Source organism: Rhinolophus ferrumequinum, chromosome 7 (assembly GCF_004115265.2).
Source record: "Rhinolophus ferrumequinum isolate MPI-CBG mRhiFer1 chromosome 7, mRhiFer1_v1.p, whole genome shotgun sequence".
Lineage (NCBI taxonomy): Eukaryota > Metazoa > Chordata > Mammalia > Chiroptera > Rhinolophidae > Rhinolophus > Rhinolophus ferrumequinum.
The window spans coordinates 59,464,278-59,492,257 of record NC_046290.1 but is presented as its reverse complement, the minus strand read 5'-3'; the positions used below and the strand labels follow the sequence as shown (position 1 = coordinate 59,492,257).

Here is a 27,980-nt window from a genome sequence, read left to right as displayed (position 1 = left end):
AAAGAGAGAGAGAAGAGACAAGCTAGAGAATGTAAAAATAATAATTAAAAATAACAACTTAAAAAAGACAAGAAAATTTGTTAATATTCTACTCTATACCCACATACTTTTCCAAAGTGTATTTCTAAATAAATACTAAATATATATTTTAAAGGGTAATATACTGAGCATGGTTTTTTAAATCAACTTTCACAAAGAAGATCAAATCGCAACTGAGAAAATTTAAAATATATATCTTTTATAAAACCATGCTAAATATTAGCTTTAAAAAAATACACATTATTAATTTAAAAGTACATTCATATAGTGAATTTTTAACTTTACACGTGTTTATATATTTTAAGAATGCCAAAACAGACTCACATACTCATATGGCTATCAAGTTTTTATCAACCTGCTACAACTGGTACATGTCCTAAAATCCTGTGCTACAATAAAACAAAACAAAAAATCCCTATCTAATGAAGAATAACTTTTAATAAGCTTCTATGTTCTATTATCATGACAGTTTCCCACAAAAAGTAAGTTCTCCTTAATCTTTCACTAATGGTGTGAACATGATGTAGTAAGAACAAATGCCATGTTTAAAACCTAGGCTCTGTGTAAATTACTGATTAATTTTGGATTACCAATTCAAGAAGTCATAATGTCAATGCCTCATACCGTGTTTCCCCGAAAATAACACCTAGCCGGACCATCCGCTCTAATACGTCTTTTGGAGCAAAAATTAATGTAAGACTCGGTCTTATTTTACTATAAGACCCAGTCTCATATAATGTAATATAATATAAGACCGGGTCTTATATTAATTTTTGCTCCAAAAGACGCATTAGAGCGGATGGTCCAGCTAGGTCTTATTTTCAGGAAAACAGGGAATGTACAATCCATTAGTGATTCCCTTCCCTAGAAATCCAATAGCTTAAATTCCTATTTTGCCACCTTTTAAAGGTATGCCATAGCTTTTGCATTAAGAGGCTGAACGATCCTGAACGTATGAACAAATCCTTCCCTACCATAATTTAAGAAGATGGTGAATGAAGAAGAAACAATGACCGCTGACATTAAAGAATTTCCAACACATACTCTCCCAAGTACTTCCAAAACACACAGGCAGAGATCAGAGATCTCTGAATTAGAAACCAGAATCTTTCTTGTTGGGATCCCATTTCCTCCTGCCTTCTAGGCAATTATAACACTATTAATTATTCCCTTTCTCTTATAAATATTCAATTTTACTTATCTATTAGGCCTTTTTTCATCAATTTTAAACATGCTTAGCTCTCTCCAAACTAAACAAACAAAATCCCTTTGAATACTACACTACATCACTGCCTTTGCTAGATCCTCCCTTCTCAGCAAAACCTCTTGAAATAGTTGCATATAGTTGAGTTCTCTATTCCTTCACCACCATTCAAAATATTTAGTTCCATCCTTCTGTACAAATAGCTCTTGTTTGTTATGTTCTGACTTCTACACTGTTAACCACAAGGAGTATTTTTTTCAGTTCTTATTTTACTGGACTTCTCATTAGCAATTGTCTGTGTACCACTCCTTCCTTTTTAAAATCCTCTTCTGTTGCAATTCTGTATTCTCCTGGGTTTCTCACCCAGTCTTCTAAGTCTCCTTTGAAGACTCTTCTCCCTAGCCATTTAATTTAAGCCGTCTCAAAGCTCAATCTGGGTCCTCTTCCCTCCTTTATTTAGTCTCTCTTTCCAGGTTTTTATCTCAATTTCCATGACTTTAAAAGCAACATGCATGCCAAAGGTTCCAAAATGTATCTCTCTAGCAGTGCCCTTCCTTTGATTCTAGAGAAATGTCTTATCAAAAGTAATTTTTATAAAAAGTAATTCAAATTCAAAATGTGTTAGATCACATATATTTTACTTCCCTCACCAAAATAACACCCGGCCCTCATGCAGTATTGCCTTTCTTACTGCTGCACAAGCCAGAAACCTGAGTCATCCCCCAAACCTCTCTCATATCTAACCCACCAAGCAGTCCAAGCTACTATCATCTGTTGCCTTTTTTTGTTCATCTCCCTGTACCCTCTCTTTTCTTCTGTGCCAACTCACTCTTTATATGGCATCAAGAATATCTTTAAAATGCAATGTGATCCTACCATCTTATATATACATGGCGACCCTCTCCCATGCCTAAACCACTCAAAGGCGTTCCATTAACCCTAAAGGAAAGACAAACGTCTGTAACACATTCCTCAAGCTCTTAAATGATCTAGTCTTGTCTAACTTTTCAAACTCAGCAGTCCCCTTATTTCTAAACTCAGTGCCTGCTCCAAAATTTTCCACTTATATGCCTTTTTTATCCCCCGTACTGCTCCAACCCATATCTTTACATAATCAATCCCCACTCAGCATTTGGTGTTAGCTCAAATTTTGATACCCCTGAGAAGCATTCCTTTATGGTCTCACAATACTAACTTCCCCTTTAAAACATTTATTATATTTAAACTGCACATTGATTTTTACTTATTTATTTATCTCACCCTCTAAGCTCCGTGAGTTCAGTACCATGCCTGGCACATGATAGGCACTCAATAAAAATTTATGGATGCAATACAACGATTAGATATCTGCTCTCTATTTTCAACAGATCCATAAGGTACAATTCATAGGGGAATATGTAAGTCTTATACATGCAATGGTTATAGAATTTTGTTCTCTTAAGAAATTAAACGTACTCATGCCAAAGGCTGTTTCAGATATCGTCTCCCACTCCACACTCACAGGTAAATCAATGCCATTAGTACGGGATACATTTAAATATACAGTCCTGTTGGCTTCTTCGATGTCTACAGAGGTGGCTCTAAAGGAAACAAATGGATTACGTAAAGCAGGAAAAGAGTATAATTTCTACATATTCAAATATATATCATATTGCTACCATATACTTAATACTTTTAAATTTACAAAAGCCACGGTGGCATCCATCCACAAATCTTATACAGCAGGAAGACTAGACTCTAGAGCTCAAAATATTCATTTATGGGGATTTTTTTAAAAGCACAAATATAACACTCTGTTATTAGGATCATAACAAATACTGAGCATCAGTAACTTCATGATGCATATTCCAAAAAATAAATAAAGATTTGTCATTTTTAATTCTCTTCTCACATAAACCAAAATCATGTTACAAAGAAAAAGTAAGGAAATTCTTAGCACATTAGTGAAACGAGATTTATTGGAATGTCTTTAAGACATAAAATAATAAATATTTTCAGCTGCCAGAGAGAATTTTAAACTATAATTATGTTAATATATGTTTCAAGTGTCATTCATTAGTTTGAGTAGCTAAATATAATTTATACTATTTCTCACTTTTTATTATTATTGAAAACAAAAATCAATACATGCCGTTATCTGAATGTATGAATCCTGAGAAAATAAGAATTCTACTAGCACCATAAGCAGGATATGATTGGGTTTTTCATGATGATCCTTGTTGTGAGAAGGCGTATGGCCTCTCTGAATCTACCTGCTAGAGCTCATTTTAAACATCCCCTTTAAAATAGTCAGAGATCAATTTCCCCTTGCATTTCCTTTATGTCAAAAAATATTTCCTACGTAGCTTCAGAAGTGGCAATTCCCTTATGAATAAACTATACCTATTTGCAGCTGCAGAGATACTGAATAAACCCTGAGGGGCCTGGTTTTGCAAAACTGTTATCAGGGTTTGAACATGCGCCCCTAATCTAGCACCTCCAGTTGGATTAAATAAAGTACAAACAAAATGTTCATCCATTTCTGGTTCCGTGTCTAATATGGCAGATATGTGTAGGGCCTGAAAACAAAAATCAAAAGATAAAGTTAGCAGAATATAGCATTTCTACAACAGACACAGAACTCTGCTAAATGTTTTTGACAACAAAATAGTATGTTTTGGAAAACATCACCTTTTTAAAATTTTAATACTGATCCCCATAATGTGATAGTTACAACTCTTTCCAGCTACTACTTTCAAGATTTCCAACACTATTGTATATTGCACTGAAGTGTCTAAAAAATAAATACTTAGGGCATTTAAAAACATTAAAACTGAAAAATTAAAAGCTAACATTCATTTTTTGCTAACTCTATCCTGTCTAGCTATACAACTTCATTAGTTTCATTCTAATCTAGGATTCACTGTTAAAAAGCAGTTATAGACATTGAAAGCCCAAATTAGCAACACCCTAAGTGTTCATCAACAGGAGAATGGATTAAAAAAAAATAGTGGTCTATTCAGTGAAATGCTACTCAGCAATAAAAAAACAAAACAAAAACAACTACTTATGTGTACAACCATATGGATCTCAAAAATTATGTTGCACAAAAGAATATGTACTCTATGATTCTATTTGTATAGAGTTCAAGAACCAGTAAAATTAATCTTTAGTGATAGAAATTAGAAAGTAGTTACTCTGGGGAGGGCAAGAATCTTTTGAGTGATGGTATCTTCAATATTTTAATCTGAGTCATGGTTACATGGCTATATACATATTTTTAAAGGAGCCATACACTTAAGATTTGTATAGTTTACTGTTTGTATGTCAAAATCAAAACGTGGGGGGGAAGCACCTATGTAAAGAAAAATTTATTTAATCCAATTTTCTGTAACATTTAATTTGCCTAATGAACAGAAAGGTCTTTAAACACACTGCATTATAAAAAAGAGTCTTAAAACACACACACACACACACACACACACACACAGTAAAATAATTTAAAATGTTTTTAAAATTAATTTAAAATATTTTTAAAAGAAAAAGCATGTGAATGTAAAGCAATGGCAAATTCATAAATACTTCAAATTTGAATTTTTATATCTATATCAAGATGTAAGTATCTTGGGGAAAAAAAACAATAAAAGGTTCTAAAATTTCAAGAATGTAAAAAAATTAAACATACATCACAAAATGTGTTGAAGTTTACACAAATTGATCATAAATAAAATTATTTAATTATTGGATGGCCTGTTTCTAGATAAAATAGTTTTAAATATATTATTTTAGAATTATTATACTTCATATAACTGACTTGAAAAAAACGTCTTCAGCTAATGCAATTAGCTGTTTTAAAACTTAAACTGTGTTTTAAAAATAAAGTTTAGTAGCAGAAATAGAAAATTATTAATATATAGGAAAAGAAGTTTCTGAAGACAAATTTCTGCTAGTATAGATCAGATTAATTATTAATCCAAATCAAACATTTTTCTCCAATAAGCTAGTCACAGGATACTTGCTTCTCAAACAAGTAGTCTGAAGTAAGCAGTTATATTTTGCTAACAAAAATGGCTAGACGGAATGACTGGGCTCAGGCTTGACAGCAAAGAATAGTTTCATTTTAGTATGGGGTTTACAAACATATAAAGTGAAGTATTCCATTTAAATATGCTTATAATGTAAAATAGCAATGCATCTATTTTCTTTGTTATTTGCACATTCCACTACCTGATTAACAGAGTACATTTTTCCACTTGCACTCTGTATAGACTATATAGCACAATGGCACTTGCACACAGTAATTTAATCATGTCTTAAGCTAATATTTAAGCTGGAAATAGTCTGTTTTCTGTCTAGAACCTGGATTGCTCTTCGAAAAGAAAATTGCTTTGCAAATATTAAAGATAATCATTCTTTGTCAGTGAAGGTTCATACAGTACCTTGAATCGAACACCTTCCTCTAAAACAATATAGCCTTTGGAAGGAGTCAGGTCTTTAGACTCCACTGAAGAATTCACTCCTGTCACAATGAACTGAACTGTCACAGTTCCAAACAGTCCTTGGGCAGGTTCCCGGACAATGTACAATACTGCAACACTCTCCTGCACATAGAGAGCTGTAGGTTCTCTTAGGAAAAAGTGCCCACTGTTGTTAAATGATAGAACTCCAGGGCCATCATCATTAGCAAGGACAGTAATTAAGGCTGTCAAAATAAAAATATGAAAATAGAATGGGTTATAAGTGCTGGGAAGTGTGTGGCTGCATCATTGTAAACTAGGTCAACTCTTCCCTAGGTCACCTTAAAAACAAGGCAAATTTTTAACAGCACTTAATAAAATTTATACTCACTTATGATATAAAAATACTCAGTTACCTCAGAATAAAAGGAAGCTTCCTCAACCTGAAGTGGTATCTCTCAGAAACCAATAGCAAATATCAAACTTAATGAGGAAAGATTAGAAGCATTGCCATTAAAAACAGAGACAAGACAATGATGCCTGTCGTCACTGTCCTGGAGCCATCAGCCAGGTTGCAGGTGAAAAAGCAATAGAAAGAAAGAGTCAGAACTGTCCCTAAGATGACATGATTGTATTTTTAGAAAATGCAAGAGGAAAAAACAATATTTGAACAATTATAAGAGTTCAAAATGAGTAACCTTCAAAAATCAAGAGCTTTTACTTTTTATTACCATTAATAATGATATTAACAATGACAATTGGAACAACTAATTCTACTGAGAACTTACAAATTGCTTCACCTATGCTAACTCATTGAATTCGCACAATAACCCTATGAGGTTGATGCTACTGTTCTTCTCATTTTAGAGTTGATGATTCAAGTACAGACAGGTAGTTTGTGGAAGTTCACAAGATGGCAAGTGGCAGGACTGCTGCTCAAAGCTAGGAAGACTGCTTCAGAGCATGCATTCTAAAAGATTGTTATAATATCTCCATACATCAGCCATAACTATTTTTAAAATTTAACCGAAAGGGGATCTCATTCATAATATCAACAATACTTAGGAATCAAAGTAAAAACACGTAAGACCTTTAAGAAAAAATATGTAAAATGTTAATGCACGACTGTGGCAGATGCAGTGTTTCACCCATACCCCCTTGGCCCTTGCATCACCTTCAGCAGTTTCTTTTGCCCATTAGTTTCTCTCTGAGGACATCATGAGCTCATGCAGGAATCATGCGAAAACTACTGGAGACTTCATACTCAAGAGCAATCCTCAAACAATGAGGGGGAGAAATTGGAGAATGAATATACCAGCTTCCTTACTTCTCAGTAGGTCAGCCCTGAGCTTTGTTCAACGCAGCGTCTAAGAAGGCGCCCGGAGGACTGAGCCCATTACCCATAGCAGTACCATTCACTAGCACATCTTCTATTGGCTTTCCTTTCTCTCTCCCTCACTTCTTCATTTCTCACTATGCCTTCAGAGATCACCTCCCAAATAAACTATTTCCATCCGTGTCTCAGGGTTTGCTTTTGAGAGAACACCAACTAAAACAGTAATGTACATCAGTTAACTAAAAGACCTAAATTAATGAAGCGGCATACCATATTTCTAAATGGAAAAACAACATTATGTGAAGTTGAGTCCGTTCAAATTAATCTAAAATTTCAATTCAACCCCAATCAAAATAGTTTTTCATGGAACTCAGTTTGAGGATTCTAAATTTCATAGGGAAGAGACTACTTGGAGGAAAAGGTGAGAGAATTTAGAGAAAGAAAAATTGAAAGTATTTGGCATAAAAAAATAATAAAATGTACTTTAAATCAATGATAAATAAAACAGTATGTTATTAGCATTTGAATAGGCAAATATAACAGAATATAGTTCAGGAAAATTAAATGACTGATTGACTGGTAGATAAAAATAAATTTCACATTGAAAATCAATGGCTAATGGACATCCCATTCTCCATATGACATTAGGACAATATTATACATTTTAGGATAAAAACAAAGTTCTATCCTTATTTCACATGATACCAATAAACAAATTCATGGTATGTTAAGTAATGAAATATAAATGAAAACTATGAAAATATTTTTAAAATATAGTAAATGTTATACAGCTTGGGGTGACTGGAAAAGATCTAAATAAATAGGATGTAAAGTATATCAGAAAATATTTATTTCATTTTTAATTTAATAATAAAACACATCAATATAAATTTAAAAGACAAATGACAGACTAGGATAAACTATCTACATATTTAACAAGCAAAGTATTGACTTCAGAATACATGAATTATTCCTACAAACCAATAAAAGGAACATACTACAGAAAAGCACATTTAAAAAAAACAAAAAACGTAATCACACAAAAAGAAAAAAAAGTGTCAAACCCACTAATGAACATAGAAATAAGAAAAAATGCACAATACAACCACATATTTTTTATTCATTAGAATCAGTAAAATAAATAAATAAACAAGTGAAAAAGTTGAAGACCAAAGAAATCCCTGGTAGGATGTGGAGGAAAAATAATTTTATATACACACTTTGGATGGAGGTAATATAAGGCAGTTGATGTTCTTCCCACTCAAAATCCATTATACTAAACAGATAACATCAATTACCAACATACACAAAGATTTATATACAAGGATATTTATTGAAACTTTGTGAAAGTTTGAAAATAGTCTACAGGTTGATTAATAGGGCATGGTTTAAGAAATTACCCCATATCATAGCACTTACGGTTCTGAGGAATTTTTTAATATTTAAAAATAGAAAATTACTAGCATAAAGTGAATTTGACCGGGTCCAATAACACATTCCTTCCTGTTATTCATGGTGGTGGGCATATAACTGTAATTCCAATCAGAATTATATCAGGACTTTTTCAAGGAAAGCTAGATATTGAATATTCTCGCTTCCCTATTACATGGAATGCAGAATGATACTGATGACCATCTTGTGACAAGTAACATTGGCCTTGGGATGAAGCCAATATTCCAAAGGCAAGAAGAAAAAGGGAAAACAATAGGGCTTCTGGACAGTCTGAACTGAGTTTTCTATTGTTTATACATAGAGGATTCTTAACCTTGCCTCCATGTCTTGGTCATTGTAAACAATGCTGTAATGAACATATGGATGCACATGTCCCTTCAAAGCAGTGTTTGGGTTTCTTCAGATAAATACCCAGAAGTGGGATTACTGGGTCCTTCTTTGTCTCTTGTTATAGCCTTTGTTTGAAAGGCTATTTTGTCTTGTACAAATATTGTTATCTCAACCATTTCTTGTTTGTTTGCTTCCATTTTCATGAAATATCTTTTTCCATACCTTTACTTTGTCTGTGTCTTTTGATCTGAAGTGAGTCTCTTGCAAGGAGCATATGTAAGGGTCTTTTTTTAAATTAAATTTATTGGGTAACAATGATTAGTAAAATTACATAGGTTTCAAGTGTACAGTTCTATAACACATCATCTATATATCACATTGTGTGCTCACCACTCAGAGTCAGTTCTCCTTCCATCACCATATATTTGACCCCCCTTTACCCTCTTCTACCTCCTCCCTCCCCTCTTACCATCTGATAACCATTAAACTGTTGTCTGTGTCTATGAGTTTTTATTTATTTGTTTGTCTTGTTCCTTTGTTGCTTTCAGTTTTATATCCCATATGAGTGAAGTTACATGGTTCTCAACTTTTTCTGCATGACTTACTTTGCTAGGCATAAATATCTCAAGATCTACCCATGTTGTCACAAATGACAATATTTCATCTTTTCTTATGGCAGAGTAGCATTCCTTTGTATGTATATATAGTAAGGATCTCATTTTCTTATCCATTCAGCAACCCTATGTCTTTTGATTAAAGCATTTACTCCATTTACATTTAAAGTAATTGTTGACATGTCTGTAGTTAGTGCCATTTTATTATTCATATTTTTGGTCTTTTTTTTCCCCTTCTTCTTAAAGAAGTCCCTTTAACAATTCTTGTAATACTGGTTTGGTGGTGATGAACTCCTTTAGCTTTTTCTTGTCTGAGAAGCTCTTTATTGCCTTCGATTTTAAACAAAGCTTTACTGGGTAGAGCAATCTTGGTTGTAGGTCCTCACTTTTTATCACTTTGAATATTTCACACCAATCCCTTCTGGCCTGCAAAGTTTCTGTTGAGAAATCAGCTGATAATCTTATGGGAGCTCCCTTGTAGGTAACTGTTTTTCTCTCATTGCCTTTAAAATCCTTTCTTTGTCTTTAACCTGCGGCATTTTAATTATGATGTCTTGGTGTGGGCCTTTTAGGGTTGATCTTGTTTGAGACTCTCTGCACTTCCGGATCTTGTATGTCTATTTCCTTCACCAGATTAGGGAAGCTTTCCATCATTATTTCTTCAAATAGGTTTTCAATTCCTTGCTCTCTCTCTTCTCCTTCTGGTACTCCTATGATGTGAATATTGGTATACTTGATGTTGTCCCAGAGGTCCCTTAAACTGTCCTCATTTTTTAAAATTCTTTTCTTTTTGCTTTTCTGATTGTTTTCTGCTAATTTCCCTTCCAAATTGCTGATTGAACCTCTGTTTCATCTAATCTACTATTTATTACCTCTAATGTATTATTCAATTCAGTTATTGTATTCTTCATTTTTGACTGGTTCTTTTTTATATTTTCTATCTCCATTTTTATGTTTCCTATCTCTTCATTGAAGTTCTCACTGAGATCACTGAACATCCTTGTAGGTAGTGTTTTGAACTCTGCATCTGGTAGATTGCCTGTCTCCATTTTTTTTTAGTTATTTTTCTGGAGGTTTGTTCTGTTCTTTCATTTGGGACATATTTCTTTGTCTTCTCATTTGGGCTGCCCTGTGTTTGTTTCTATGTGTTAGATACAGCTGCTATGTCTCCTAGTTTTAAGAGTGGCCTTATATTGGTGTCCTGTGGGGCTCAGTGGCACAATCTCCTTGGTCACCGGAGTTTGTGATGCAGATGTGTCGTTTATGTGATTTGTGTTTGTCCTCCTGTTCTAACTGAGCCTCGGCTGCTGTTTGCATGTCAATGATAGGGATTGATCCAACTGGTTGCGAGGCCTGGCTGTGACAACAGTGGAGGAGCTGCTGTACACTGGCTGACCCTATGGAGCAGGAATCGCTTTAGCAGGGTTCTTATGCCTGCCCAGTCTGCCCTTTAGGTGTGTAGTCTGTGGAAGTAGCTGGGTGGTGCTCCTCTACTAGTTGTGCCAGCCCTGAGACCTCTTGGGAGGGGCCCTGCCACAGGTCAAGTTCAGTCTCCACCTGTACCCTGCTGAGGGCCACCTGGTATGATCCACTAAGCAATCCACAGATATATGCCACCCACACTGGGCTTGGAGGTGCCTGAGAGAGGATAAGCTGTGAGCCAAGTCCAGCTGCCGCTACTGCTGGGCTTAGAGCTGCTTAGCAAGAGGTATGGGTCACGTCCAGGCCAGATGCTACTTGTTTGGGGTTTGTGAGCCTTTGAGAGATTTTGGGAAAGTTGGCAGCATGAGGCAAGACAGGCCATTTGCATGGAAAAGCCACTGGAAGTAGCTTGGTTGGGCCTACAAGTTGGGTAGGGTGAGGTCTCAGGAAATCACCAGAGTGTGGCAAACAGTGTTAGTCAGGTTGATTGGGACTCAATATGGCAGCAGCCTGTGATTGTATGCTGAGAGGGGAGGGCCCAACAAAGAAACAATGGCTTCTATCAGCACCCGCATCAGGGAGAAAGCTGCCCTTTCAGCCCTTGCCCTGAAGCCAGTGAACTCAGTTCCTCCTTTTATGTCCCTGGTACCTTCTGAGCTGCTGCCCCAGTGCTAGAGCTAAGAGCAATGAGTCCATCAGTAAGTCCATGAGTGGTTCCCTTAAGAGGAACTTTTGGGACTGCAGCCACCCTCTGTCTCACTCAGCCACAATTTCCACTGGTTTTTCACAGCCAGACATTATGTGGACTTCTCTCCCAGGCATTGGAGCCTGGTGTGGGGCTAGAACCCACACTCCTCAGAGAAGACCCTACAGACAAGGAATATCCCTCCCAATATTTAACCTACACATGTGGTTGTGGGACCAGCCCATTCAGGTCTCTACCCCTCCTACCAGTCTCAACAGGCTTCTTCTGTCATCCTACTTATAAAAGTTATTTTCAATTAGACTTCAAGTGTTTCTCAGTAATGGTTGTTGTACAATTTAGTTGTAATATTGATGTGGTCGTGCGAGAATGCAAGTACAGAAATAACCTACTATGCCATCTGGAACAGAAATCCTCAGATTTAACATGAACTTTGCTACCAACCTACTTTTATGTTTTACACACACACACACACGCACGCACACACACAAGCTAGAAGCTTTGATACACTGACACTGGAATTCTAAAATTATTAACCTAAAATATTTTTCATTCTAAGCATAGAAAACCATCAGAACTCACTAATCCCTTTATATATGCCGCCACAGAAGAAAAATAGGGAAAGGGAAAGGGCAAAGGAGCTGTAAGTAAGAAATTATCAATTACCTATTGTCTTTTCTCCCAGCTCTAATCCAGGAGAAGGATTTGTTAAAATCAGCTGAAATTTTTCATCTCCTTCTGGAATATCATCATCAAGAATCATGATGTCAACATTTTTATACCTAGTTCCATCAGCAAAATGAAGAATCTGGTCAAAAAAGTAAAAGTAGAACAGTATTATATTTAAATATACTCTGCATTTTTATAGAATGGAAAAACATACAGTATAGTTGTGAAAGTGAAATAAGCTACTTTACAGGGATTTTTTTTCTCATTTTTTACATGATCTCTTTTTATCTAAATTGGCAATACTGAATTTAAAAAGTAAAATTTGTGGAGGAAGAGAAGGAAATAAGCATTTAGTTAAGGAATAAAATCCATGAAGAAACAAAGTAAAAAGTATTTTAAAACACTAAAGGTGTTTCAGTAAATTAAAACAAAGAAATAAAGGAGTTAAATTTTCAAGTAAAACAAACACTCTCAGAAGGTTATTTGATGACATAAATTGTTTAACATGATAATTCTCCAGTATTAAATATTGCAATAAAATAATAAAGAATAATCTTTAGAACGGTATTGAAAATTAAATTTATATATTTTACTAAAATAGTAAAGAGAGCTATCTCACCATGTGGAAGTCTTCTGCCCTAATTTATTATGCAATGTATAATAGTTTATTATTTTAATATTAACTTATTTATACAGGACCTAAATCACTGTAATTCTCAAGGAATTCACCATTGGGGTAAAGCTGTAATCCAGCCCCAGCTGTGCTTCCAAATTCTGGGCATATACAAACAAGGAAACTTGGCCAAGAGCCCCTTTGCTCCTCTGGGCTACCAATGTTAAACTTCCTTGGGTTTCATGTACTTCAAACCTGTAATGAAAAGAAGACATTCATTTTCCCTTACAAGCTCTTATTCTGTAAGTAGTAGAGAATCTAAAACTCAAAAACAGGCTCTCATGCAGCCCTCGGCTTACCTGCTATATTGCCATTCGATTATGCCTCGAGCACCATCATTGGCATCAATAATAATTTGTGCAGTCAAGCCTTCGGAATCTGAAACAAAAATGATCCATAAAGACATACTTTAACATAAATAAAAATGATTTTAAAAAGAACTATTTGATATAGAATTTAAAGACTGTCTTTTTGAGACTATATAATCCCTAATATAGACATATTGGCAACATTACTCAAAAGATGTTTAAGAAAATAAAGACACAAATGCTCAGAACATCTGAATAAGAAAACATTTTGCTAACAAGAGCCATTGACTAGTAAGAATTTAATCAAATGAGGACAGTAGGAAATAAGCAACTGAGGTTATAGTTTTATTTATACCATTTTAATCCACTTCAAGAAGAAAGGAAAATGGAGACAGATGGAAGGAGTAGATAGAGCAAGAAGAGAGACAGAAATGAGAAGAGAGAGGCAAGGAGTCCTGCAGAGAAAAATACAGGTGTAAAAAAGAGACACAGAGAGAGAGAGACAGGATACAAACAGAAGTTGAGACAGATGGGAAAGATGAGGGAAAGTTTAAGAGAATAAAGAGAGACTACCATTGATGGAAACTTACCCATTTTTATTTTGTATTCTATCCACCAAGTTCAGTATGTTACAATGCCTATTATTCAGTGTTGAAATAGTAACTAACCTTGTTACTGTGGTTTTTTCTCGTTTTTCTTTTTTTTTTTTTTTTTTTTTTAATAATTTTGTCCTTTATCTTTTAAATTTCAGAGGCACTACCTTTATCTAGGATACTTATGACAGCAGCCTGGGTACAGAAGGGGTAGGAGGAATGTAATTCTCTGATTAAAGAGAATAACACATTGTTGAGGAAAGAATATAAAGATCAGGACCTGTGCCCATCAAACCAGAGGCTGCAAAGCAGAAGCCCAGCTCCACTATTTCCTAGCTACGTGACTTTGGGCATGTTACTTAGTTTCTTTTAGCCTCAGCTCCCTCATCTATAAAATGGAAAGATACAAAAAATGAGGGTATTCGCAAACAAAACACTTGATACAGAAGCATAAGAAAACACTCAACAAAAGTTAAACTATTCAAATTACCTCTAATATGAGTATGAACGAAATATGAAGTATTTTGTCATCTTTCTTAGTGTGAACATTATCCTGTAATAATTACTTGATGTAAAGAGCTTAGTCATTGAAGTTATATGTTTCATTTGCAAAATAATTAAAACTTTTAAAACAATAGTAGGTTAAAAACTGCTTATTTCCTTTTGATAATTTCAAAGTTGTCATACTGAACCTCAAAAGTGAATAAGAAACCCCTATTCCCCAAGTCACTGCTCTTTACCACGCTTCTCCTTTAACCCAGACTAATTTCCCCTCTGTCCAGTGTACCTTCTAACTAAGGGTTGGCGGGCAGGCTATCTCAGTGCTATTCACATTTACAGATTTCAGACAAAATTTCCCAATATTAAAATGCCTAAATTTCAAATAGGAGTTTGTGTTTTAAAAAAGGAATATATCTTTTTAAAGTAATCTACATAAATTTGTACTGAGGTTCAAGTTTTACCTTTCAGTCTGTAATGAATTAACTGAGTCTTTTCTAAAGCATGAAAAGAAAGAGATAAAAGGTCCAAAAAGAGCGGAGAATACAACAAACAAACAAACAAACAAACGCTCTGCTTAAACTAAAAAACTAAATAAATATACCATTTGACAGTTTGGAGATCTAATGAAAATAGCAAATAAATTTTAAAAATAAAATGCCTTCCTAAGAATTAATTATATTTTCAAGATTACAAATTTGGTTATAAAATAGTTGTAAAATGTAAAAAGCACCACACAATAATTCTTAAATGTATTTACACTGTCCAGTGGTAAAGTTACAATACATGATATTCTCTAAATTAAAATAAATCTAAAAGCCTAATTATTTGCAAACATAGCTGAGATTAACAAACATCACAAAGACCACCTCTGATTTAAAAAACAAAATAACTTTACTTCATTTGTAGTGAGTAAACAGAAACAAACAGAAACCCATCATACCTAGTCTAGGAGGAAATGAAGTTAAAGGAGCCATGATAAGTTCAACATAAGTTAAGTTCACAAGGAAATATTCTTCTAGTTCTGGTATATCGTCCTGCAAAAATTACATCCATTAAATTCCTTAAAACTATGCTCTCAAAGTAATTACCTCTCACAGCTGTTTTTAAATTATCACATATATATACTTAAACGGTATACAGAAAATATAAAAATGTGAACATACAGTCGCAAAAATTAACCTGTCAGGAAAAATAAACATGTCTTGGCAATGATTTTTTTAAATTTTATCTGACACCAAAAGCAAAAGCAACAAAAGCAAAATAAGCAAACTCGAAAGTTCTTCACAGCAAAGGAAACCATCAACAAAATAAAAAGGCAACTTTTGGAATAGGAGAAAATATTTACAAATGACCTATTTGATAAGGAGTTAATATCAAAAATATATAAAGAACTTAATAAACTCAATACCAAAAAACAAATAATCTGATTAAAAAATGTGTGGAGGAATTGAACATTTTCCCAAGGAAGATATACAAATAGTGAACATGTATATGAAAGAAAGGTGCTCAACATCTCTAATCATCATGGAAATGCAAACAAGAACGACAATGAGATATCACCTTATATCTGTTAGAATCGATATTATAAAAAAAAAAAAACAAGCGGCTACAAAAAAGTATACTATACCCAGCAAAGCTATTTAAAATCAAAAGAGAGAAAAAGAGCTTTTTAGATAAGAAAAAGCTAAAGGACTTCATCACCACCAGAAAAAGAAGAAAAAAAGATTTAAAAATTATAGTAAAATGACAATAACTACATATCTATCAACAATTACTTTAAATGTAAGTGAATTTAAATGCTCCAATCAAAAGACATAGGGTGGCTGAATGGATAAGTAAACAAGATACATACATATGCTGCCTACAAGAGACTCACTTCAGATTGAAAGACACACACAAAATAAAAGCAAAGGATTCAAACAAGATAGTTAATGAAAGGGAAACAAACAAAAAATAGCTGGGATAGCAATATTTATACCAGGAAAAATAGACTTTAAAACAAAGGCAAAGTAACAAGAGAAAAAGAAAGACCCAGTAATTCCACTTCTGGGTGTTTATCCGAAGAAACCCCAAACACTACTTGGAAGGGTCATATGCATTTACTTGTTCATTGCAGCATTATTTACAATAGCCAAGTCATACAGGCACACTGGGTGTCCATCAATGGATGAATGGATAAAGAAGAGATGGTACATATATAGAACAGAATATTTCTCAGCCATAAAAAAGAATTAAATCTTGCCATCTGCAACAACATGGACAGACCTAAAAGGCATTGTGCTGAGTGGAGTAAGTCAGACAGAAAGACAAATGTCATATCATTTCATTTACATGTGGACTCTAAAGAACAAAATAAACGCACAAACAAAACAGAAACAAACTCATAGATGCAGAGAACGTTTTGATGGTTGTCAGCTGGGAGGGGAATTGGGGGTAATGGATGAAAAGGGAAGGGATTAAGAAGTACAAATTGGGGAGGGGGGCAGATGGCTCAGTTAGTTAGAGCGCAAGCTCTGAACAACAAGGTTGTCGGTTCAGTTCCCACATGGGATGGTGGGCTGCACCCCCTGCAACTAAGATTGAAAACGGCGACTGGACTTGGAGCTGAGCTGTGTCCTCCACAACTAGACTGAAGGACAACAACTTGGAGTTGATGGGCCCTGAAGAAACACACTATTCCCCAATAAATTAAAAAAAAAAAAAATGAAAAAAAGCCCAGGGTCAAAGAAGTCACAAGCTTAAGAAAAAAAGTACAAATTGGCAGTTACAAAATAGTCAAAGGGATATAAAGTACAGCATAGGGAATATTGTAATAACTATGTATGGTGTCAGATGGGTACTAATTTTATTGGGGTGATCATTTCATATGTTACACAAATGTCTAATCACTATGTTGTATACCTGAAACTGGCATAATATTGCATGCCAACTGTAATTGAAAAACAAAAAGAATTGTTTATAAAAAGACAAGAGGTAAGTGTTGGCAAGGATATGGAGAAAGGGAAACCTTGTGTGCTATTGGTGGGAATGTAAATTGGGGCAGCCATTATGCAAAACAACATAGAGGTTCCTCAAAAAATTAAAAATAGGACTACTATATATTCTAGCAATCGTACACTTGGGCATATATGCAAAGGAAATGAAAACTGGATTGCAAACATGTATCTACACTTCCATGCAGTATTATTCACAGTAGCCAAGATATGAAAAGAACCTAAGTGTGTGTCAACGAATGAACAGAAGATACACAAATACACACACACACACACACACACACATCTGTGTATATATACAAATACACACATAATGGAGTATTATTCAGCCATGAGAAAAATGTAAATTCTGCCATTTGTGGCAACATGGATCAAGCTTGAGAGCATTAGGCTAAGTAAACCAAACTAGACAGAGGGAGACAAACACTGCCTGGTATCACTAATACACAGAATTAAACAAAGAAATGCCAAGCTCATAAAACCAGAGAGTAGAAAACTGGTTGCTGGGGATTAAGGAGAGATTGGTAAAACAATGAAAACTCAGCTATAAGATGAATAAGGTCTGAGGATCTAGTGTAAAACATGTTGACCACAGTTGATAACAATGTATGGTATAATTGAAATTTGCTAGGAGAGTAAAACGTAAATGTTCTCATACACAGAAAAAGATAAATATGTGAAGTGATGGATGTGTTGATTACCTAGATGGGGGAACCTCTTTCACAATGTAACATATATCAAATCACCACGATATACACTTTAAACATCTTACAATTTTATATGTGTTTTAGATTCCATAGATTTGATATACTATGCAGTATTTGTTAATTATATTTCCATAAAGCTGAATTTTTTTAAAAGCATAAAAGTATTAAACTTATACCTTGTTGTGTGATAAATTATTAGGTTGAACCATATGAAATGGCTAACATAATTTTTTATCTAGACCCATATAATATGTAAACCAATTACATAAATATATAAACTTAACATATTTTAAATATAATAAAAGCAAAATATTTAAAATCACCTTATTAGCCAATGATTAGAATGAAGACTATAATGATATTATTAAAAAATAAAAATAAAATACAGGCTTTGCAGTCAAGGATACCTAGTACCAAATTCTTTCAGTGGAGCTGCGTAAACTTCAAGGCCTCAATGCTGCCATCTTTATAATGGAGAAATAATAGCGACTTTGGGGATCATAATAATGATTAAAAACAATGTGTATGGAGTACCTGGCCCGGACAGAGTCTTTAAAAAGTGATAAGCTATTTGTGTTGGTTAATTTTAATACACTATTACTATTAATCATTAGTGTACATAATTGCAATAAAAAAGTGCTCAAAACATGAGGACTAGCAAAATGCAGTGGTAGTGACCAGTCAACAATATTTATACACAGAAACCCAATGTGTGTGTGTGTGTGTGTGTGTGTGTGTGTGTGTAATCAGTACATACACACCACCATACACTTCTCTCTTCATTTTACTTAACAGAGATATGTTTCCATGTGAAAAAACAAGAAAATCAAGATCACAGTCTCTAAACTATCTTACAATATACAAACCAATGTGACTTACCGAATCAGTGATGTAAAAGGGACTGTCCCCCATCTATCCTACCCCCACAATTCCCTCCTCCCCCCATGCTACAATTCTCCCCTTATTACCCCTCAGCCTAGCTTATTTCTGTATAGACAGGCCTGCAATCTCTTAATCTTGTGCTACTCAGGGAACAGAAAGGGCTGCAAAGACCTGGCGGTGGGGGGACTGGAATCGCTGTGTTCATAAAACTAGACTCTGTAAAGAAAAGAAAGTGGCTATATATTTTCTCCTTTAAAAACTAACATATCTGAGGAATAATCCATTTATTTATATTCCATTACATTAATAGATTATATATTTTTAAAAAAGACTTACCTTAAAATTGTATCCAATTCTGTGTTGTTTGTCACATACTGACGTAATATTACCATAATTATATCTTATGGCTTTAGAAATCTCATACTATTATATTAGGTCACAGTGACATGGCAATCAACAAAATGAGAGTTACCGACTTCAGATGGTAGATGATTACATACACTACTTATAATTTTGTAAAAGTAAAAAGCCTCAGAGAAAATGAAACCTTCTAAAAATAGAAACTCCAAAATACACAGTAACTGAAAAATATTTCTCTGAGGCAAAATTCATTCTCTCTCTTGCTCTCCCCACTCTTCACACGCGTAACATCTCCTACCCTCCCCATATGTCCTATTTTCATAAACCTCTTGCCAATGTATTTAGATAGCTGAAACACTAAGCCCCCAAACAGCATGAGATTTCATAATAGGAAAAATCATTTAAAATACAGTATCAGTCACCAATAACTAAGCTGGACTGTAATCATATTTAATGTCATCAACCTCTAGTGAGTCTCTCAGTATCTCCAATTTAACCAGTCCTAACAAGTAAGACGCTGACTTACATGAATTGGCTGGTACAATGAGTCCTTTGGAGTAATCACAATGCTCCTTTAGAATCTCTTAGGCCAATGCCATCTTAAAGGGGACTGACTGCCCTAAGGAAATTCTATATATCACAAGATGTTTCTATAATAAAGTACACAACAGTAGGCCAGCCTATCTAGACAAGAACAGAAACTCGTGTGGTTAAAAAATTCACAAAAAGAAATAAGCTGATTTAAAGGCACCTGAATATTCCATCAATTTCCACTTTTTATATGGTTATTCAGTTTAACACAGTAATAGCAAAATAACAGATTTACCTCAAGTATAGTTATGTTGATGGCTGTTGCTGTTTCCCCTTCTTCTAAAATCAGAAATCCAACGATAGGGACAAAGTCAACACCTGGCTCAGCCAGGTTTCCTTCTGTTTGGTTTTTCAGACCCAACATTCCAGGAACTGTGGTGTATGTGACATTAATGGCTCCTGGTTGAATTGGATGAGAAAAGGTTTTATAATTATTTAAACTTTTAAAATAATCTCTCATTAGAAACTCTTTGACTTTCCTAAAAGTACCTGCAGGAGCTTGTATTATTAGCCCCAATTCCTCCTCTCTTCCCTTATCCTTAACCTTTACCATGTAATGGCTCAGTGACGTCCCACTGTGGGCAGGCATACTGCCCTGCCTCTAGACTTTGAGTTTGGCTGTGTGACATGTTTTGGTTGATAGTGCAAAGTAAAAGTGATGATGTGCTAGCTTTCATCCTACACCTCAGGAGACCTGGTATGTTTTTGCTTGCTTTTTTGTACTTCTGCTGATCTCAGAAGAATGAGAGACATATGGAATAGAGTCACCTCAAGCTCAGCCTAGGTCAGTGCACCTATAACCAATCTATTATTATATGATGGTGAGATTTGATGATTGTTTGTTACATAGCATTATTCTGACAACAAAATTCCTGTAAGTTTTCAAAAATAAATAAGTTATAAAGTCCTGTCCTGAATTAATACATATTAAAGATTTTTCTGCCCCTGACTTATTTCATCAATGGCTTTCATCCAGACAAGTAGAATATTACAAAAGCACCTGGCTGGAAACCCCATGCATTCTAGAGCAACACAAACCTAGAGATCCAAATTCTCTGTTGATGAAAAGCTGAATTGTTATGTTAGCCTCTTGTAGCACAACAAATCTTGATGAAAGAGCAAAGTTTAAAACTCCGTGTGGTTCATCACTGGCTTCTACAGTCAGGACCGCGGCATATCCTTGAGCATCAAGCAGAGCAAATCCTGCTGGTGAAACGCCTAAGGATGGAGGGGCCATAAGAAATCTGACAGTGATTTGGCATTTACTTCTAAACACTGAAACAGAACCCCACTCTCTGAAACATATGCAAGTAGCTAGAAAAGTGTTCTATTTTGTTCACTTCTCTAACAGAAATCTTCTGGTTGACAAACAGAAACTACATTTTAGTTTTCTTTTTCTAGACAGCAAATCATGAATTTTTTCACTTGACATATTATTGTTATGATTTGCTAGACTGGTCACCTCAATTACAGAAAGTAAGTAGAAACTAAGGAAAGTACCTAGATAATTTGCTCAAAATTAAGTTTGAAATATCCATATAATTGGTCTAAATCAAAATTGGTCCATTAGTACCAAATTAATTACAGAAAAATTCTTCCTCTGGAAATGTATTTGATTCCATAAGGAAAGCTCTAGCAAAATTTTTAGAGATTTTCCCTGAGTCCATAAAGATAAGTATTCCCATCCTGAGCTGACGTTTTTTTGGATCCAACATTTTTATGGAACAGGTGATATTTAAAGTAACTTTATTTTTCAGTTGGTGTGTATCTAACTGCTAAATATAGAGACAACAACTATTATTTTTTTGAAAAGAATAATATACCACCAAAAAATTTAAAACTGAATTCTGAATTACCTTGTGTTGTGACATTGTACAGAATGACTTGGTATACTTCTTTCTCTTCAGGAATGTTGTCATCCAACAAATGCACAAATATTGTGTTATTCAATGACCCCTATGTTAAACACAAAGAAATTCATCCCTCTATTGTCCCTCAATGCAAAATGTCTCTTGCTTTTATTGGCCTTAAAAATCATGCTCCCAAATACATTTTTATTTAAACAAAGTGTTTTGTATCTTAAAAATTAACTATATGAAAATCATTCATTCATGGGAAACCAGGCTTAAAGCAAATAAGGATTAATTGGGGAGGATCTTGAAAGCTGAGCTAATGAATGTAGATTTATCCAATGAGTAATGTAGCACTATTGACAATTTCAGACAAAGCAATCAATTGGGGAGATTCTGTGAGCAACATAGTAGTGAACAGGGAAAACTGGAACATGAAAAAGGAGACCAATGCTGCAGGGAGACCAGATATTAGAAGTTCAATTCAGGACTCAAAGTCCAAGGTTATAGGGGCTTATCTTACTACTGAGGTAATGGAAATAAAAAGAATTAAACGCTTTATCAAACAAAAACTCATAACCAAGTGAGTATGGAGAGAGAGGAAGATGATAGAGTTACAATAAAGTGGTGCCGATTTTCTGTCAAAGAAGTGCTTTTATAAAGGTATTTCCCACCAATCACCTTTCAAACTACTGGGAAGAGCCTCTAAAAGGAACCTCAAAAATATATTTTTAACATTATCCTCATGTAATACTTTGTCAACAGGACACAAAAAGTCATTTGTTTTTAGAGCTATGCTTGCTGTTGTCATGCATGTAAAGTTCCAAGACAGTGAGGAATAAGAGAAGAGGGATAAGCACTCTCTACCCATCAGCTTCAGAATGTTACAGCTGACAAAAGTGGGAGGGCAGGAGAGTAGCAAGAGAGCGTGGCTCAAATACAAAGCTGACATTTTCTGTTTCCTTAAAGGAGATGTACCAAGTACGTATAGAAAAACAAAACAATTCCTTAAGTCTTAGAAATTCTTTTTTGAGTCATGTTCTTCCTTTAGATTTCTAAGCAAGTAGCTCTCCCATCAATCTGCACTAATCCTGTATTACATAATCAGTTTTCCTGTTTTTCTCAAAATACATTGTTTACACTAGATATTTTGGGTAGAGCTCTCCTTGGTGGTATTACCTCAGAAAAGAAGAGCTGTCCAGAAAAGTTAGCAAAATTGTGTTCTAGATTTTGCCCAGTAATTTTCCAGTTAACAGTAACATTTCCTCGACCAGGAGCTGTTCTTATCACATGAAAGTGCAAAATTTCTCCTGCAAGTGAGATGTACAGATTGATAAATGCTCAATGGAAAATGAATTAACATTTGAATTCAACAAAACCCAAATCCCAAACATGCAATTTTTACAGTACCATTTCTAGAACATTACAAAGCAGTTCTGTTCTGAATTTATTAAAAGCTTTGTACATGCTTACTGTTTATTTACAAAGAGATCTCACTTCTAAATACTGCTATTTAGTTGAACTTCAGGAAATTTGATATGTAAATGTTACAAAAGCACATGCTAAAATGGGAAACACAAACTTTTATACACTCCAAAACATGCACCAGAACATAAAAGTTCTGTAAATTAAAGAAAGTAATAAAGTTCTCATGGTCAAAACTAGTAATAACACAAGTAAATTCTTCTTTCACTTTTCAAAAGGACACAAATTCCTTACACTGATATGCAATGTGATTTTACACAATGCATGCATAAATATGCTTGCAAATACCTGAAAATCACATTTCTTTAAATTGTAACTTACATATACCACCAATGATTTTGTTTTATAAAAAGAAATACAAAGGAAAGGTGTCAAATCTGTACATCAACCTCTGTAACTTCACCAAAGTTACAGTTATCCTTGCTGAATAATTGAAGTATTTGGCTTTTATCTTCATGTAATACTTTATACAATTGAAGAAAATCATGGTAGTCATTTCTTTCAAACTGCTGAAAGTGGAATGTAAGCTCCTAGGGAATATTGCTGCTGCCCATGCGGCTTGCTGAAAATGTGCTCAATTCAAAAGTCATGTATGATGATGAACACAAGTTAAAGTATACTAATGAACTGCGTGACTAAAAATTTGATTATGAAAAGATAAATGGAATGATGTTTAAAAGGCTTTAAAAGAACACATCCTTATTCAAATTTTATAGCATTGAAATATAGTTGAATCCATGCATATTCATTAAAAATATCACTTTTACTTAGTCATCCAAATAAGTAAACATATCTGACATTTATATTTAAATAAGAGTAGAATTAAAACAATAAAATATAAACACCCTTTTCAAATATTTTCTAAACTACCACAATTTTTTAATTTCTGAAGATAATAAAAATAAAAAAGATTACTAACAGAAAGGTTTCTTAAATTAATGGATTAATTTAGAGATTATATTCATTTCAATTTCTAAAAAAAAAAAATTAAATTTTCACACAAACTTTAAGCACACATAACTTTAGAATAGTGTGTTATGTGGGGAGAGTAGAGAATATAAGAGGGCAAAAGTATCAGAAAGAAGTCTATATAAAATTTCCTCAAACACTTCAATGATCAATGTATAAATTTAAGTGTTTCAATACAAAAAGAAATTTCAGTCACCATTACATTACTAGTATGTCTTGAATTTTTTTAAAAAAACTCATTGGGACTGCTTGTTAGGAATCAGATTCTCCAAAGAATATAACTGAAAGACTCTACAATAAGCCATAATTGCCAACATACTATTTAAAATTTTTATACTTGTATAACTCATAGGAACAAAATATAGGCACTACTGTGAAACCCTGGAGTATCTCTTGTACACCATGCACATTTTATCATAGAGCATGTTGTACTGAACAAAAAGGGTTAATTATTGAAAGGCACAGAGAGAGCCCTAGAATTATTAAGCTGTTTTACCTACAGTGCTGTCTGGTGACACAATTAGAAATGTTTATAGAGTCATGGTTTTCAAATTTCTTTAAAATCACAAAGCCTAGTAATAAAACCTAGTAACACTTCAAAAATAAAATTATGGAAGCTTGATCAGTGCTAAAAATACAGCAAGATACAAGTGGCAAGAAAACAAAACGTAGGTTAACAAGGACCCATGTTGAAGGGACCCTATGATCATAATAAATAAAAAAATTATGGTAGCAATATTGTACATAGAGATTTTGGGAATAAATTTACCATTACAAGGTAAAAATAAAAATGAAATGCTAAGAGAGAAAAGAAGTAAAATCCTCCTACAAACTCACAACATAATATCACTTAATAAACATCACCTTTGAAAATTTAACAAGTTACCATAGAACTTGCAAGAAAATACTGTAAGAAACACAATTTGAAGCATGATACACCCACACACATACAATATAAACAAAGTATTCCTTAAACACATAATATTGTGAGTCTGTTGCAAACTGTGTGAACAGCATTAATATTATAAAAAATTTTTCTAATAAATAAGCAAAATGAAGGTATTGATTCTGCCTCTTTAAGGCAGATTCCCAGGAACCAGGTCCATTTAAAATGACTCCTGGGAAAAGTTGCCAGAAAGTTACCTTCTACCTGGATGTGGAGTCAAAGAACAGTCTTTATAAAAGGAAAAACTAAGAAAAAAATGAAGAAACACAGTGCTTATGTCTTCTAAATATAAGGGGAGGATAGAAGGTAGGTCTGAGTGAGAGGGAAGGTAACTTTTTCAGATGATATTTTACTAAGTTCTAGTTTTGGCCCAGAATTAATGCCTAAGGAGGTATTCACCTAACAGAGAATCTAGCTACACATCTGGAAGAGCATCCTGATAGAAATCTACAGAAGACACCAAAAGTTGATGGTACATTTGAACTCTAAAGCAGAAGGCCTATCTATCATATAGCGCCTAGGCATAGCCTCATACAGATAAGGAATATGAATATAAAATGCATTTTAATAATCCTGAGTGTTTAGCACACTCATTACTAAAACATACAAGAATTATTTTTACAAAGGTAAACATTAACTACAATGTGTGTAAAAACAATAGACAAAAAACAGAAAAAATATTTTAATAGATACAATGTATATATGTACTATGCACTACTAAAGTGATTGCCTTCTACAATAAATAGAAAATGATATGAAATAATTATAGGGATATGAGTAATGTGAAACACAAACTGTCAATATGAACAGTTAAGAAAACTGTTTTTCTAATACAGTCAGCCCTCCATATCAGTGTGTTCCTCACCCACATATTCAACAAACCACAGATTAAAAATATACGAAAAAAATAAAAACAGTACGTTGTTGCTGATATGTACTATGTAGTTAGCTCTTCAATAGTTACATCTGTACTGAACATGTACAGACTTTGTACTTGTCATTATTCCCTAAATAATATATAGTATAACAACGGTTCACATTGTGTTAGGAATTATAAGTAACCTAGAAATGAATTAAAGTATATGGGAAGATGTGGGTAAGTTATTTGCAAATAGTATGCATTTTATATAAGGGATTTGAGTATCCCCACGTGGTGGTGTCTGTGGGGGTCCTGGAATCAATACCCTGCAGATACTGAAGCACAACTGTATAGCTTTTTTATATGTATATATATCAATTATATATATTTATTATAGACATATATAATATATATACTATATATTATATATGTCTATAATATATATATGTATACATATATAATAGAATTACATTTCTTGTTCAAATCTGTGCCTAGTTAAGATTCATGCTGTCTCTAAGAAAAGAAAAAAGTTTAAATCCATTGAACATGACATGATTACGATGCTGCTGAACTGGGTGACTGAGTGCAACATCTCACACAGATTTTACAAAGAACACATTTATACATAGTTTTCAACCATTGTAAAAGTCTATTGTCCCACATTTCTAAATTGTGCCCATTACATTTGAAAGAAAGTAATATTCACCACTGAGCACCTGTTCAAGTGCTTTAGGTCAAAAATATAGATGTACGATTCTACAGAAGGTAGTACATTGTTAAACACTAAGGCAATTCCTCTCCAGGAATCAAAAATGCATTCTCATGCCAGAAGTTCAGCATAGGCCATATTTTCATTCTAATCACATAAATGACACTTCAGCACTAGGCCAAAACCATTGTTAACATAGTGAAAAGGCCACAGGGCATGATTGTTTTTTCATCCCATTTTGTTAGCAGCTATCTTTGAAAAATCACCATGAAGTCTTCATTAATTCATTTTGGTAAATTTATGCTTGATAAACATTTCTCTAAGCAATTTCATGGTAATATAAAGAATACACACACAAAATACTGAATCAAGGTAAATAAAAGTTTTTGATAAATAATTTAGACTCTCGGAAAAGCTTTAGGAGTAAAGGGAAAGGAAAGATGAGTTAAAAATAGAAATTCATCCCAATTTTTGTTTAGGAAACGTAAAAAAATCTAGGGAGCACTTATGTAAGCAATAAAAGCAATTTGGTGTTTTACTTCCTGTACCAATCTCATGGTCATAGATTGATATGTTATATCAGATTTTTAAGCAATAACACATTCGGGCCATTTGTTTTAATTACTAATCCCCTTTTCCTCTTTGCATCTCCAGCAGATTATATAGCCACTGGAAACTAAAGGAGCCACAATCTGATTTGAAGGTGAAGTTCATCCACATGAAAGATAGCATAGGTGCCAGGATCTGCAAGATGATGTGATGCCCAGCACACATCAGAACGTAGGTTTCCTCAGAGCCCGCCCATCCACTCACCACCACCACCACCACCCCCCAGACGCTCATAAGATGCCCTTTCAGAACAATAGCTGCTTTACAGTAAAAATCCCTTTAAAGTGATACTGGGCATCCAAATTCTTTAGTATTCTTTAAAAAAATCTGTTATATTGTTGAAAATCATATACCTAGTCTATCTCTAAACTTTCCTTAAATCGAATCCTTCCTGGTCCCTGATCTTATTTATACCCTCCATACCACGAACACTTTTATTGTCTTCTACATTATTTTTTTTCCTATTTTTCTTCAACAAAACGAAAACAATTCCACAATACTCCTCTTTAGTCCATTTTCTCCAATTTTTCTCCTTTCCTTGCTCTCATGGTCAACAAGCAGACTATCTCCTTGGGTAGTGCTTCTCAAACTTAATGCAGTGAAGGGTAGGGGTTTTTGTTTGTTTCTTGTTTTGTTTGCCCTGATCTATCATAGATTAACTAACATTTACGTAAAATACAACAAAATCAGTGACTAGATAAGTTAAATAGCAAAAAGAACATATATAAAAAACATAAGCC

At 34.0% G+C, this 27,980-nt stretch overlaps 1 protein-coding gene across 1 annotated transcript in view; it reads right to left on the bottom strand.

The window, feature by feature from the left end:
- The window catches only part of ADGRV1 (adhesion G protein-coupled receptor V1), a 503,549-nt gene that overhangs the window by 362,370 nt on the left and 113,199 nt on the right, over positions 1-27,980 (bottom strand). The window contains exons 35-45 of the mRNA XM_033111093.1: positions 22,843-22,973; positions 21,670-21,769; positions 20,852-21,031; positions 20,049-20,212; positions 15,221-15,314; positions 13,178-13,256; positions 12,935-13,073; positions 12,203-12,344; positions 5,662-5,924; positions 3,626-3,801; positions 2,699-2,823 (exon numbers count right to left, since the gene is read on the bottom strand). Of these exons, the coding sequence (XP_032966984.1) occupies positions 2,699-2,823; positions 3,626-3,801; positions 5,662-5,924; positions 12,203-12,344; positions 12,935-13,073; positions 13,178-13,256; positions 15,221-15,314; positions 20,049-20,212; positions 20,852-21,031; positions 21,670-21,769; positions 22,843-22,973 (1,593 nt within the window). The remainder of the gene's footprint in view (positions 1-2,698; positions 2,824-3,625; positions 3,802-5,661; positions 5,925-12,202; positions 12,345-12,934; positions 13,074-13,177; positions 13,257-15,220; positions 15,315-20,048; positions 20,213-20,851; positions 21,032-21,669; positions 21,770-22,842; positions 22,974-27,980) is intronic.